Genomic DNA, 13,479 nt, shown 5'->3' on the forward strand with positions numbered 1-13,479 from the left:
CTGTCTGCATGGAAGGATTAGCCTGGGCCTGGACATTGTATGAGCAACCTCAATATGGATCATAAGAATAATCATCCTAATGTTGAGAACTTTGTGTCTGCCAAAGAATGATTAACTTGACAATGGCTTTGTGGGGAATAAATACGTGTTTTTTGAAAATTGTATAAATATGTGCATAACAATGAACTGGAACATCTCTATGCTGGTACATATATCAGTTTGGGAAATAGTGTTATCCATAAAAGTATTTATAACAGATTTATTTCCTTAACATATTGAATTGGCCGCTTCTCTTTAAGACAATTAGGTCAACAATATTCAGATTTGGGTGTTATGCCCTAGTACAAGTAAATACGCTAAATCCAAAGGGAAAAAAATAATTACGTGTTTAAAACAGAAAGGGAAATGAGAAGTTCAGACATGGAGAAGCAGCTGGGAGGAGGCATGGAGCAGCTTCTGTTTGACTTTCTCCTCTTGTTCCCTCTCCTCCAGTACCTAAGTTTAAAGCCCTTTTGCTCTGGTCCATTTGCCTGAAGCATGGAGGTGGAGGTGACAATCTGTAGCTGATCTCTACTTTTCATGTTGCATTCCAGCCACTAAAGTTATCACTGCTGGGAGTAACGACAGGTCAACAGGAGGGGCACCTAAGGGAGGTGATTCCCAGTACCCTTCTGCTCCAGGGCATCTCAGTGGAGGAAATTCCTGTGAAAAGCTAGGAAATGAGCCAGGTTATTTTAAACAACAGTGGATAGGTTAGCAGAGAGGCAATAAACTTGGTGCAGTTCTTCTGAACTCCCATGCAGAACGTGTTCACTCCAGCTGCAACTTGGCAGGACATCCCAGTCTCTGTCCTGGAGTTTGCCAAGGGATGCACTAAGACAAGCCAGACCTCTTGCAAAGGTCACAGGATTTTTTTTGTCTTTTGAAGCACATACACTGACTCCTGCAAATTTCCAGGTTGCTCTGGTGATCGGTGAGCCAGCCTGCACAGTTTGTGAAAATTTTGCTGAAAAGCAAAACCATCAGCAGTTTGCTTTAGCTCTGCTCGGGAATTACACTGGTGCAGCTGGGCTGGAGGCTCTGCACTCCAGGAGCCACTCCTAAATCAAACAGCATTATGCTACGCAAATGCCATCAACATTTCTACCTGCTGCCTTCCAGCTGTTCATCAGCTCCACCCACCTTTGTGGAATGCATGGCTGGTGGCTCGTATCAAGATCTGAGCTGGGTTTGAATAGGCCCCAGGACACCAGCAGGAGCCGTGGGAGCAAAGTGCCTCCTGGCCAAGCAAGTACATGCACCATCCCCAGTGGATTGGGGGTGGCATCCTCAGGATACAGACTTAATCACTCATATTGCCGTTGGTTAAAACAACCCAACAAGCCCATCAGTGCCCACAGTTCCAAGAAACCAAATTATTCCCCTTATCCTCATGCCCATTGACTTCTTTCCCATGTTTATATCATGTTCAGCTTAACTTGTAGGCTTTTCTGGAGCAAGAAACCAAACTAGATACAACTATGCTTTCTTCTTGCCCACCTTTCTCTATGATCTTTCCCTTCTTGAGCTCTCTCCTGACTCTTTACACTCCACATGGAGGGGGTGGGGCAGAGCTGAGTGTATGGGTGTCACTATTCCCAGGTCCTTGTCACACAGCCATCCTAATGAAGGTGCTGGTATGGGTCCATTCAGCCAGACACTCCCTCTTGAGGGACATGGGGTCGCTCATTTTCAGTTCAGTCCAAGTTCAGGCTGATGCTGTATGTCCAGCCAGAAACAGAACAATCTACAGAAAAGAGGTTCATTTCAATGTAGTCTACGAAGGTTGGCAAGCCCAACCAGTGGGTTTATGCCTGGTCTTGCTTCTGAGGCTACAGCCTGCTTCTCCCAAGTTGGTGGTAGGAGAGGAGAGGCTAGGCTAGTCATGGAAAAGCAAGGCTGGGAGATAAGACCATCTGCTGCCAGCTAGACACACAGAAATAAGGAGGGAAAGAGAAGACAGTCTTTGGCTGTGTATCTCTGGGACCCCGTGAGACCAAGGCTCTGGTAAAGAGGAAATCCTTGGGCACCTACTGTGGAAAGAAGCTGCTGGGAAGCTAGGGAAAGGATCTGCACTCCTGGGGCTCCTGCCAGGTATTAGTGGCAGTTATCTCTGTTGCCTGGTGAGATGCTCCTGCCAAAGGATATGTGGGTTTGGGGGTATTTTATCCAGCACCTCCTCGTTCCACTTGGGCTACTGGTTTATATCGTCCCCATTTCACACACTCACATTTTACTCACACTTTCCACATTACAGCAGCTCAGACTGGATGGAACAGCGGCATTTCCCAATGTTCACAATGTTGCAGAAATGACTTCTTCCCTTTGGTGAGCTTCAATGCAAGGATGAGCTCTGGTTTCACTCCATTCCCACCCTGGTTTTCTGATGGGTCCTTGGCCACGATATTCACAACAGTTTATGGATATCTTAATTTGTCTTTGGGCAGTGCTGGGCCTTGCAGGGAGTGTCACTCACTAGGAAAACCTGGGAGAACAGGATGGAGCCAACAAGAAATTGCCTTTGCTTTGCACATCATGCCTTCCCCAAGGGTCATGGCGGGTTGGACTAGATGATCTCTAATGGTCCTTTCCAATCTCGACCGTTCTGTGATTCTCTAAGTCAAAGCTGTGAATGAACATTAACTCTTAAGCAAGGAGAAGGAGAAACTGAGGACCAGACTGGCGAAAGTTTGACCAGGATCATACAAGGAGTGCTGGGAAAAAATATACTGTTGAAAAGCCCTGAATTCTATGTCATAAATCCTTCCCTTCCAAAACCTGAGTCTGCTCTCTCCCCATAAGAAGTTTTGTCTGAAACAAAGATTAACGTGTATGCATATATAAATATATTATAATACATATGGAGTGTATGTCTGTAAGATGTGCATATGTATCTTACAAATATTTTCCTTCCCTCTCCATGCACATGTGGGAGTCCTTTCTATTTGCATTTTGGGTTTGAGCTTTGAAATGCTTGCATAGCACATTTTAAGATAATTCCCTTAGTCACAAGGGGCTACAACTCTTTTTCTTAAAGAAATTGCTAGATATTCATCTAATCACATGGATGCACATAAGGAAAAAATTAAGACCAGGAGATCTGGAGATGCTGCCGAGTTTTGCTGCACCCATTAGAGACACCTGTGTTATGAGAGACATGCCCAGTTATAAAGCCTTAACACCACACAATACCAAAGCTGGTAATGCGCCTCTACCTGCTACACGAGCATCCTCGGAGCTGTGGTTGGGCAAGATGTGAGAGTTTCTCCTAAACCTCTGCCTGGTTGGAAGAGGAGCTACAGACAGACCTGGGTCTCCCAGCGCCTGAGGCTTTCCCTGTGGCCACAGGAGAAGCCTGAAGAGCAATAGTGGGACCACCAGGATTGAGTTATCCTCCTTGCTGAGACACTTTTCCAGTCCCACTGCCCTACATGGCACAGTCTTATCTTTTCAGCCTTGTTGGGTCCCCAGAGTCTCAGGAAAGGTAAGAATGAAGTGGGAAAACTGAGGGGAAAAAAAAAAAAAAGTCTTTTCTTTTGCCAGCACCATCTTCTCCTTCATGGAGTAGGTGAAAATATACAGAAGGAATTACTCTCCTCAGCTGCGACAGTACCTTTTTGCTTTTTTTCAGACCATCAGATAGTTTCTGCCAACCATCTGACAAAAAAAGTATGCTAAACAGAGAAGTTTAGGGGGAGTTTTGGGTTTTGGTTGGTTGTTTTTTTTTTTTTTACTGCACAAGAACCACAGGTACACAGAAGGGGCCACACAACTCTTCGTGCCCTCATGGCATGAGCCAAGGGACCTGTGTGGCTGATGCACAAACTCACTGCTCAGCAGGCAGCCAGAGAGCTCCTCTCTTCTTGTGGTCAGCACACTGCAGAGAGGCTCTCGATTATCGCAGCCAGGTTCATTAGCACTCTTCATCTATTAAAGCAGTGTAAAGGAGATCGTGTTTAGTTTCAATCTATAGCAAAACTCTGCCTTGGTATGGGATGATTGTGCTTCTCAAAGAGAATGTATTCGCCTGAGAAATCACGTGGGGCACCAGGTGTCCTCAGACCACTGCTGGGTTCCTCCTGTGCAAGGACTGTAGGACAGTCAGTGCTTCTGGAGTGTTTTTGAGACTCTGAAGAGATTTAAGCGTGATTGATTTTAAGACAGCATCTACCCTCACTGAGGATATTGGGGTGGTGTGCTTTGAAGCCACAGTGCCTTTCGTCGTTAAATTGTGTAATCATTTTCCTGTGCTATTAGAGTTTCACTAAAATAAAAGCAAGGGATGAAGTTCCTGCTTTTCTGTTTCTTTACAGTGTTGTGGAGTTTTAAAGTGCAGCAGAGCGATCAGGGTCCCACTAAAGAGGTTAACATGATCGTGAACCCATGACTAAGGTGTGGAGCTGCCTCCAGGTGATGGGAAGAAACAGAGCAACCGTCTGCAAAATATTTTCTCACTTTAGATTGAGACTTTTAGATTTTCTCCGATTTCAGTCTGAAGGATGTTGTTTTGCTCTTGTCATATGGCAGATTCTGAGGGGACGTGCAGCAACAAATGCAACTGGAGCCTGCAGCCCAAGGTATGGTCAGAATCCTCACACCACAGATGCTCAGAGATCTCCAGTTTCTTTAGTCAAAAGTAAAAAGCTGTCAGAGGACCAGTGTTTGTTCATCAAAGCAGTGCTATTTCAACAGCTGAATGGGATTTAGAATGGCCTGAAGAGGCAAGGGGACGCCTCCCTCTAGTGCCCAGCTCTGTAGGACTTCCCTGGGGTGTTGTGTCTGGGAGGGAAGGAGTCGCCTGGAGGTGGGACCCAGCCTGTGCTGAGGGCTCCAAACCCCTGTGAAGGGCTTGCAGCCCCTGCCCACCCACCCAGCGAGGGTTTGCCCCTGCTCTCCCCACAGCTCACAGGGATCAAAGGCAAGCAAAGCCTTGCTTTCCTGCTTACCCCAGCTGAGCATCCCCACCTCCTCCTCTGCCCCTGGCTCTGGAGGATGCCATGGCCATGCAGGGAGGAGGCAGAATTGCCCCCCGGTGTTGCTGGGGTGTCAGAGATTAAGGTAGGTTGCCCACAGGGGGTGTGTGGTGGAGATGGTGCTGGGTCTGAAGGGCTGGATGAGCGTGGGCTGAGGGAAGGGATGTGCAGGTACCAGCTGGGTTGGGGAGCTGAGAAGTTGGAGATCCAGGAGAGCAGGGGATGTTGGGGAAGGGAAGGAAGGATGCTGTGGAGCAGGTTGGGACCCCAGCACTCAGCACAGGACGATGACAGGATTACACCAAGCTTTTGCAAGGTGTCAGAGCCAGAGGGCTGGGGGAACATCCATCCAAACACAAACCCAGCTTGGCACCTTGCCAGAGAAACCCAGCTAGCTTCCCTGCACTGGAGCATGTCCTCGGTAGCCAAGGTCCCCTCATCCTCATGGGCTGGGGGACAGCAGCTATACAGAAGTGACAGCTGGTAGGAAACACAGGACACATCTGCACAAGACTTTGCGTTTCATATACATTATCAGAGACCGGTTGGGTGGGTTTAGGTACATGCAGAAAGAAACATCGCTTCAAAGTTATAGATGCCTTCTACAAAGGAATAACATGAAACACTGATTTCTGCCCTGCAGAAATAGCCCTGGGACAGGGGTAGAATGAAGCAGCAAGGTTGCCAGCAGGATTGGCTGCAAGGTGAGTCGAATGGTACAGGCAGCACCCGCCAGGCAGACGGCCAAGCTCTGCACTGCTCATGAAGGATGTTCCTCGGTGGGACTTGGTGCAGGAGAAGAAGTGCCACTGGGCTGTGGACAACAGATCACCCTGTGGGAATAATGAACACAGTTTGGCCAGGACGTCCTCATTCCTGGCTGAGATTGCTCCAAAACAAGGGTTAGTTTTGTAAAGTCCCTGTTAACACTCCCTGTTGTTGCTGTCATCTTTTTACACTCTCCATTTCACTACAAGGACCTCGGCCATAGCCCTGTCTCTGCTGGGGCACAGGGATGTCTCCCCAAGGTGTTTCAGGGATGAAACTCCCACCAGCACAGAGAACAGGTTTGCTTTCCGGGCTAGGGCAAGATTGAAGTGTCTGAGCTCTTTGCAGGTGACATACCAAATTTAGACAGTTGGAGACCTGAAAGTACCAAATCATTCCCTAAAAATGACTGTTGTGTTTTCCATTAGAGAAAAAAGAGAAAGAGCTGGACCATCAGTGACTGGCAGCTCCTGGAGACCAGAACTCGGGGTCCTCCAACCACCCAGCCCTTTTTGTTCCTGGGATTGTCTGTGTCTGCCCAGCAGCAGGCAGACGTTGCCTATGCTACAAGCAGAGGAGTCTTGAGGACAACATGGAGCTCACAAAGTGACCTTTGTTCAGTGGCATAGCTTGCACCAGTGGGCAATTGGGAAAGAAAAATCTAGGAGGATGTATCTGTTGAGCAATGAATTGCAGACTCATACATAACTCCTGGGATTTGGGGGTGTGATGCAAACACTGGAAAGCCACCCAGCTGATGGGGCAAGAGGACAAAGTATGTTGCCTCTCAGCCAGCTCCTCCTTGGCAGTGCATCTCCCCAAGCTCTTACCTCAGAGGCTGGAGGTGCAGGCTCAAGAGCTGGAGTGATCTTCACTAAGGCTGATCTCCTCCAGGATCTGGCTGTACCTCCGGGTGAGTGCTTTGGTGTTTCTGGTGAGGTCTGTCAGAACCTGCTGCAAGCCGTTGACATGATGGGAGAGGCGCTCTTCCACACTGCTGTCTGCACCCTCATCCAGGGATGTATCACTGTTGGCACTAGTCTGGCTCTGGTCAGTGACAGAGGCCAGGCCTTTCTCCACCACGGGCTTGATGGCCTTGAGGAGCTGGTAGCGCTCGTAGAGGTCCGTGTGGCCGCCCGCAGCCGGGGCCGCCCCCTCCTGCTGCGGGAAGACCCCTCGGAGCAGGCTGGGGAACATCACCTCCTGCTCCATCTTCTGGGTGGCTGAGAAGTACTGCTCCATGGCCCCGCTGGCACGGCTCCGGCAGCGCTGGCCCGGGCTCTCCTCAGGGTGCCGCCTGCTCCCCGGCCCCGCCGGGGGCTTTTTATTTATGCGGGGCTGGGGCACGTCCCCCCTCGGCTGTCCCCTCCTGCCAGCCGGCCGGCCGGCCGCGATGGCCGCGGGGACGGGCTTGGCTCCAGCCCAGCTGGGGCTCGGCCGCGCCGTGTCCCTGGCTCTGTGCCACCCGCCCGGCACAGCCTCCCCGTGGCCTTCGCCCGAGCTGGCCGGGGGTCCCGCCGCGGCCCCACACCGGGAGCAGGATGGCAAGATGTCCAGAGACTCTCCTGTCGGGTCATTTCCCATCGCCACCATTCCAGGAGCCCAGGGAGTGTGTGGATCCAGCACCTGCCCCTGGAGCGGGCACACTGCAGGCAGCACCCTGAATTGGGCAGTTTTGAGGACGGGGAAGAAGGGCGAGTGGTGGGTTTATCCAGAGAGGGGGAGCCCCCTGTGAGCCCTGCCTGGCCACCCACCTGCTTCAGGGCTGGTCTGGGGGTCTCACGCAGCCCACCCTTGGCAAGTGGCCTCGGCAACAACCCCTGCTAAGAGAGGGAGAAGAGACGGAGCAGGGGATGCTTGTCTGGGGGTGTTTGCCCAAAGCCGGTTGTGCCTGGGAGGCAGATGGCCATCAGCTGGATGAAAGAGTGATCAGGGAACTACAAAAGGGACTTGAAAAGAAAGCAGGAGCCAGCCCCGAGGAAGCAGGAAAGCCCCCAGCGTGAGGAGAGACCTTGGAGGGGCGGCGGCGGCAGGAGTCCAAGCCTGCGGGACACTGCCGAGAGCGGCTCTGCCGGCATCCCGGGCTGCAGCCAGGCCTGGCCGAGCATCCACCCGGCGGGATGCCCCGAGCAGGCTGCAGCCAGCCCCTGGGCTGACAGCACGGGGGGCAGCAGGCAGGGACGGAGCCGGGGTCGGTGCTGGAGAGGCCGGAAGGCGCCTCTGGATGGATCCCGTCCAAGCCCGGCTCAGGCAGGGTCAGCGCTGGGGCTGTGCCGGGCTGGGGTCGGGGTGTCTCCAGGTGCCTCTCTGGGCAGCCTGTCGCGGTGTTTGACCACTCCGACTGGAAGGGAAGAGAAGTCTCGTCTTATGCTCGGATGAGATTTCCCGTCCTTCGGTTTGTGCCCGTCGGCTGTTGTGCGGGTGCTGGGCACCGCTGGGAAGAGTCTGGCTCGCCCGTCTCCACACCCCCGTTAGGTCGTTGTACACACGGCTGAGCCCCCCGAGCCTTCTGTCCTCCAGGCCGAACAGTCCCAGCTCTGTCAGCCTCTGCGCGTCTGGAAGATGCTCCTGCTCCTTCATCCCCGTCATGGACCTTCCCTGGACTCTCTCCAGTGCGCCCGTGTCCCTGCCGGACCGGAGAGCCGGGCCGGGACCCAGCACCCACATGTGTCCCACGAGGGCTGAGCAGAGGGGAAGGGTGTGTGTCCCCACCCACCCCCCCCCGAGGCTGCTTACAGAAGGGTATTTTGAATTTCTTGGGTATTTAACGTTTTGGGTCACAACCGGGCTTTTTCTCTTGCCTTCCTTCTACTGGCCCGTGTGCCCGGGCCACAGCCTTTGGGTTAATTAGATGTCGCTAACCAGCTACAAATAAACCCGCCATCCCGCTGTGCCCAGCGATGCGAGCGGGAAGGGTGCTTTCCCCACGGCAGCTGGCCCCAGCGCCGGGGCCCCAGGAGCCCTTCCCGGGCAGCACCGAGGCAGCACCCCCTGCCACGCCGGGGGGCCTGGGCTGCCCCGGCTGCCCTCATCCCACCAGGGACCTGCGCGGCGTTTGCCAGTGGCAAAGCCCTTTTCTGCGACCACCCGCGCCCCTGACCAGCCGTGCCCCGGCGCGGTGGGCAGCAGCAGGCCCGTTGGGGCCGGACGCAGCCCGGGGCGGCGTGGCGCAGGGCCCTGCAGTCGGGGCAGGCAGCGGTTCCCGTGACCCGCGGGCTCGGGGCTGGCCGGCCAGGCAGCGGCTCGCAGACAGGGACCCGGGGGTCCTGGGGGATTGCCAGTGGCCCCTAAGTCACCGGCGTGTCCCTCCCGCTGCCCCAGGTCATGGACCTTTCTGGGGACATCCCGTGTCTCTTGCCAGGGCTGATGGGCCACACAAAGGCAGATGTGCCTCAGAATCCTCACACTGGCTGGCAGGACTTGTGTTTGCCCACGTTTTGGGGCACTTGGGGGTCGGCAGACACTTTTGTAGATGCCAACGTTCCCTTCCCAGAAAAGCAACGAGGGCTTCAGACCCACGAGGGATGTCACCTGGAGGAGCCTGGCCACGCGGAGTAACATCGGTGCAGAGCCCCCGGGAGGTGCAATGAGATCGTCGGGTCTCTGCGGCTGCAGACTCGGCGTTTGGGTGAGCCTTGCCCTAACCTGCCATCCTCCTGGGGAGCCCGTCCCCTGGCGTGTGGCTCAGAGGGAGGAAAACGCCACCACTCCTGTGTCGCTGAGTGTCGCCGAGCTGTCCCTGGCACTGCCTGCTGTTAGATGCCCCCATATCTCTGCCTCCCAAACCCCACTAGGGCTGTTCTTGTCCTTGCTCCAACCCACTCAGCACCTTTCAGATGCTGGGCAGCCCTGAATCCGGCCCCCAGCAGCCCCTTCCCGAGCCCGTGGCCCCCCGGCCACCGGGCCTGGAGACCCTGTCACCACCGCCTGCGCTCGGGGAGGACAAGGCAAAGCCCATGCGGTCGTGACATCCGGGAGAAATGGCCTGATCAGGCGAGAGGAGATGGGAACCTCCAACGAACGCAACCCCAGAGAGGGGTTTGGGGTCCCGGGGGCAGGCGCTTGTCAGAGGCGCCGAGCCCTGCAGCCCCGCTGCCCCTGGGGGCCGGTGCCCAGGCTCAGCCCCGCGCGGGGCAGCCCCGGGGCAGGAGCCCTGATGGGCAGGAGCAAGGCGTGGGGAGCTCTGGGGCACAGAGCAGCACCAGCGGCGGTGGCACAGCGTGGGCAGAGCGTTGCAGAGAGCCCTGAAGGTGGTGGCTGTGTTGCGCGTGGGCTGGTGTCTCCGTCCCTCCCCTCTGGGTGCACAGCAGTGGGGCTCAGTGTCCGCCTCGCTGTTGCGTGGCCGGGCCGTGCGTTGGGCGGATTCACACCCTTTTGCCCATGGAAAGCGGGGACCAGCTCGTGCTGGTGTTGCTGCCAACACAAGGAAGAGGGTTTTGAGGCTGAGGGTGGTGAGGCACAGGAAGAGGTTGCCCAGACGCGTTGTGGATGCCCCATGGTTGGCCGGGGCCCTGAGCTACCTGACCGAGTGGAAGTTGTCCGTGCCCAGGGCAGGAGGCTGGGCAAGATGGTCACCGAAGGTGCCTTCCAACCCACACCTTCCCATCACTGTCATTCTTTGTCCCTTCTAATGGCCCATCATCGCACTGGAAGGGCCCCTCCCAGCAGAGCCACTGTCCCCTGCCTCACACTGGGGCACTCCCCGAGGGTGCCGGCCAGGCAAAGCACCACAGCGACAATGGCTTCACAGGGCTTGTTTTATTAGCAAAGACCGGGGAAATGGCCCTCGCGGTCCAGGTACCAGCTGGAAAAGGGCTCGGCGGTCGCAGGGGCCCATGGCAGGTCGGGGCCGCTCCACAGCGCTGCCGCCTTCGTGCCGCTCTTTGAAAATAAAGAGGAGGGCACGAGCCTGCGGCTCTTCCGATGGACTCCTGGCACTGCCAGGTGCTTCTTCCTATGAGGATAAGGCACCGTCCGGCTCTCGGGTGCTCGCAGCTGCTGCCAGCGCGCGGTGCCAGCGCTGGGAGACCAGCTGCCGCCGTGCGGGGAGGGCGAGCGGGGCTGGGGAAGAGCCTGCGATGGTCAGCGATGGGGACGTCCTCTCCTTCGTGCCACCAGCACCCATCCTGCAACGGAGGCTGTCCTTAACCCCAAAGGCCACCCCCGTGAGAGACCTGGCCCACCAAGCCTGGGTCCGTGTACCCCGAAGCCCCAAAGTCTCTGCACGGAGGGATGGGATGAGTCCCCGCCTTCGGCGTGCAGACGGAAATCTGCCAGCTCTTGAAAGGGCAGTCCCCATTTCAAGGCACTTCCCAGGAGCTGGCCACCCCTGCAGTCACACAGACCCCTCTGGGGACATCAGGCACCCCCTGACCCGGCCGCGCCCGTGGGCTCCGCAGCCCCCCAGCTCTTACCTGGCAGCCGTGGCAGTGTCACCAGCTGGGCTGTCCCTCGCTGGGGCTGATCTGCTCCAGGATCTGGCTGTACCTCCGGGTGAGGGCGTTGGTGTCCCTGGTGAGGTGGGTGAGGACCTGCTGCAGACCGGCCAGGTGGCGCGACAGGCGCTCCTCCAGCTGGGCGTCCATGGCGTCGTCGTCGTCTGAGGACGCGTCGGTGCCGGCGCCGGTCTGGCTCTGGTCGGTGACAGAGGCCAGGCCTTTCTCCACCACGGGCTTGATGGCCTTGAGGAGCTGGTAGCGCTCGTAGAGGTCCGTGTGGCCGCCCGCAGCCGGGGCCGCCCCCTCCTGCTGCGGGAAGACCCCTCGGAGCAGGCTGGGGAACATCACCTCCTGCTCCATCTTCTGGGTGGCTGAGAAGTACTGCTCCATGGCCCCGCTGGCACGGCTCCGGCAGCGCTGGCCCGGGCTCTCCTCAGGGTGCCGCCTGCTCCCCGGCCCCGCCGGGGGCTTTTTATTTATGCGGGGCTGGGGCACGTCCCCCCTCGGCTGTCCCCTCCTGCCAGCCGGCCGGCCGGCCGCGATGGCCGCGGGGACGGGCTTGGCTCCAGCCCAGCTGGGGCTCGGCCGCGCCGTGTCCCTGGCTCTGTGCCACCCGCCCGGCACAGCCTCCCCGTGGCCTTCGCCCGAGCTGGCCGGGGGTCCCGCCGCGGCCCCGCACCGGGAGCGGGGCGACAGGCAGCCAGGTGCCGGGGCCTCCCCCCACCCAGCCCACCCCAGCCCACCCCAGCCCACCCCACCGCCGGGGCACCAGGAGCGTGGGGGCAGCTCTGGCCCCGCGCTGGGCAGGCTGTAGGCAGCAGCACTGGGGGGCCCTCACCTCTGCCCCCCTTCTCGCTGCCACGCGCTCGGGGCGTGAACCCTCCGCGGACGTTGAGCAACCCCTTCTGCAGACGTATGGAAAATCCCACCGGGGACGTGCTGCAATGTGGGTCCCGCGGGGGGGGTCTGGGGACAGAGGAGCGCACCGACCCCCAGCCATGGGGGTCCCCGCAGACAGCCCTCTCCGCCGGGCTGTCCCCCAGCCGGGCAGGGACAGGCACGGGGGCGCAGACCTGATGCCGCGGTGTGAACCTCCCACAGCTGCGGCACAGAGTCCTTGCTGCCTGCAGGGGAGCGGGGATGGGGCCACCCCCCCACTGCCCCCGTCCTGGGCCAGAGGCCACGGCTGGGGCAATGGCCAGCACTGCCTGGCCCCGCGTGTCCCCGCGGCGTGTGGCAATCAGGGAAGATTGTTCTATTTAGGGAAAGGCGGCAGGGTCCCTCATCCCTTTTGCAACCCTCCACGGTGGCAGCTCTCCCACTGCCCCCACGTCTCACCAATGTGCTCTCACTGCCGCCTGCCCTCTCCCTGCTAGACCTGTCCCCACCACCCTCTTGGCCCTTCCCGATTGTCCCCAGCGTCAATGCTTGTCCTGACGTGGGGGCAAGTGCTGCACTTAGATATGCAGGCGCTATTTGGCCCTGGTTTTTTGGGTGTCTGGGCCACCACGGAGCTTCCTAGACATGCAGGGACATCATTTGAGCATAGGGACTTGCATCTACCATGTGGGTGGAGCTTCATCATGGGGTTTATGGGGGGGACAGTCTGCAGCCACTAGTGACAGTTGTCAACCTCTGTTGGGAGATGTCTTTCACCTTGGGGATATGTGGGCAGGAGTCAGCTCAGCCAGCCTCTGGGAGGGGGCTTGGTGCCACAACTCCGCAGGGGCTGAGGTCCCTCCCCAGCCACGTCCTCTGCCCACAGAGACATCTCTGACGCACCTCTCTCTGGGGCAGCTGGGACAGAGACATCCGGGGGCAGGTCTGGGCTCAGCACCCTGGGGCTGTGGCACCTCAGTCTTGCAGGGTCTAGGTGGTGCCACAGGGGGATCCGACTGCAGGAGGTGCCAAAGATGACACATGGATGCTTGGGGACACGTGTGGTGGCATTTTGCACCCTCCAAGTTGTGGCTGGGAAAGGGGTCCCTGGAGGGGCAGCAGGTCAGTGGGAGGCTTGCCCGAACACGGGGGCTGTGGCAGCAGAGACCCGAGGATCTCATTGCACCTCCCGGAGGCCCTGATGGCCCTGAGCAGCCTCCCCTGGTCCCCAGCCCAGGGCTGGGTGCTCCATTTCAGCTCAGCCTGGCCCCGGCTGTGCTGCAGCCCCATGGTGGCTGTGTGGGCTCCAGCCCCAGCCCCTCTCCTGCTGCTTCTGCCATCACAGCCAACGGTGGCAGCTCCTTAAAGCCTCTCCCAGTGGG

General features: G+C 57.5%; 1 protein-coding gene across 1 annotated transcript; it reads right to left on the bottom strand.

Moving 5' to 3' along the window:
* Positions 1-10,523: 10,523 nt before the first annotated feature.
* LOC119143206 (thyroid hormone-inducible hepatic protein-like) lies at positions 10,524-11,747 on the bottom strand. Its single transcript, XM_037377234.1, has 2 exons — positions 11,195-11,747; positions 10,524-10,906 (listed from the first exon to the last, which is right to left on the bottom strand). Exon 1 carries the CDS (start codon positions 11,606-11,608, stop codon positions 11,213-11,215), a length of 396 nt encoding a protein of 131 aa, XP_037233131.1. The 5' UTR covers positions 11,609-11,747; the 3' UTR covers positions 10,524-10,906; positions 11,195-11,212.
* Between the last annotated feature and the right edge of the window lie 1,732 nt (positions 11,748-13,479).

Source organism: Falco rusticolus, chromosome 2 (assembly GCF_015220075.1).
Source record: "Falco rusticolus isolate bFalRus1 chromosome 2, bFalRus1.pri, whole genome shotgun sequence".
NCBI lineage: Eukaryota > Metazoa > Chordata > Aves > Falconiformes > Falconidae > Falco > Falco rusticolus.

What these genes read in the sequence shown, in the direction of transcription:
- LOC119143206 (XM_037377234.1), bottom strand. Translation starts at nt 11,608, where the DNA reads ATGGAGCAGTACTTCTCAGCCACCCAGAAGATGGAGCAGGAGGTGATG.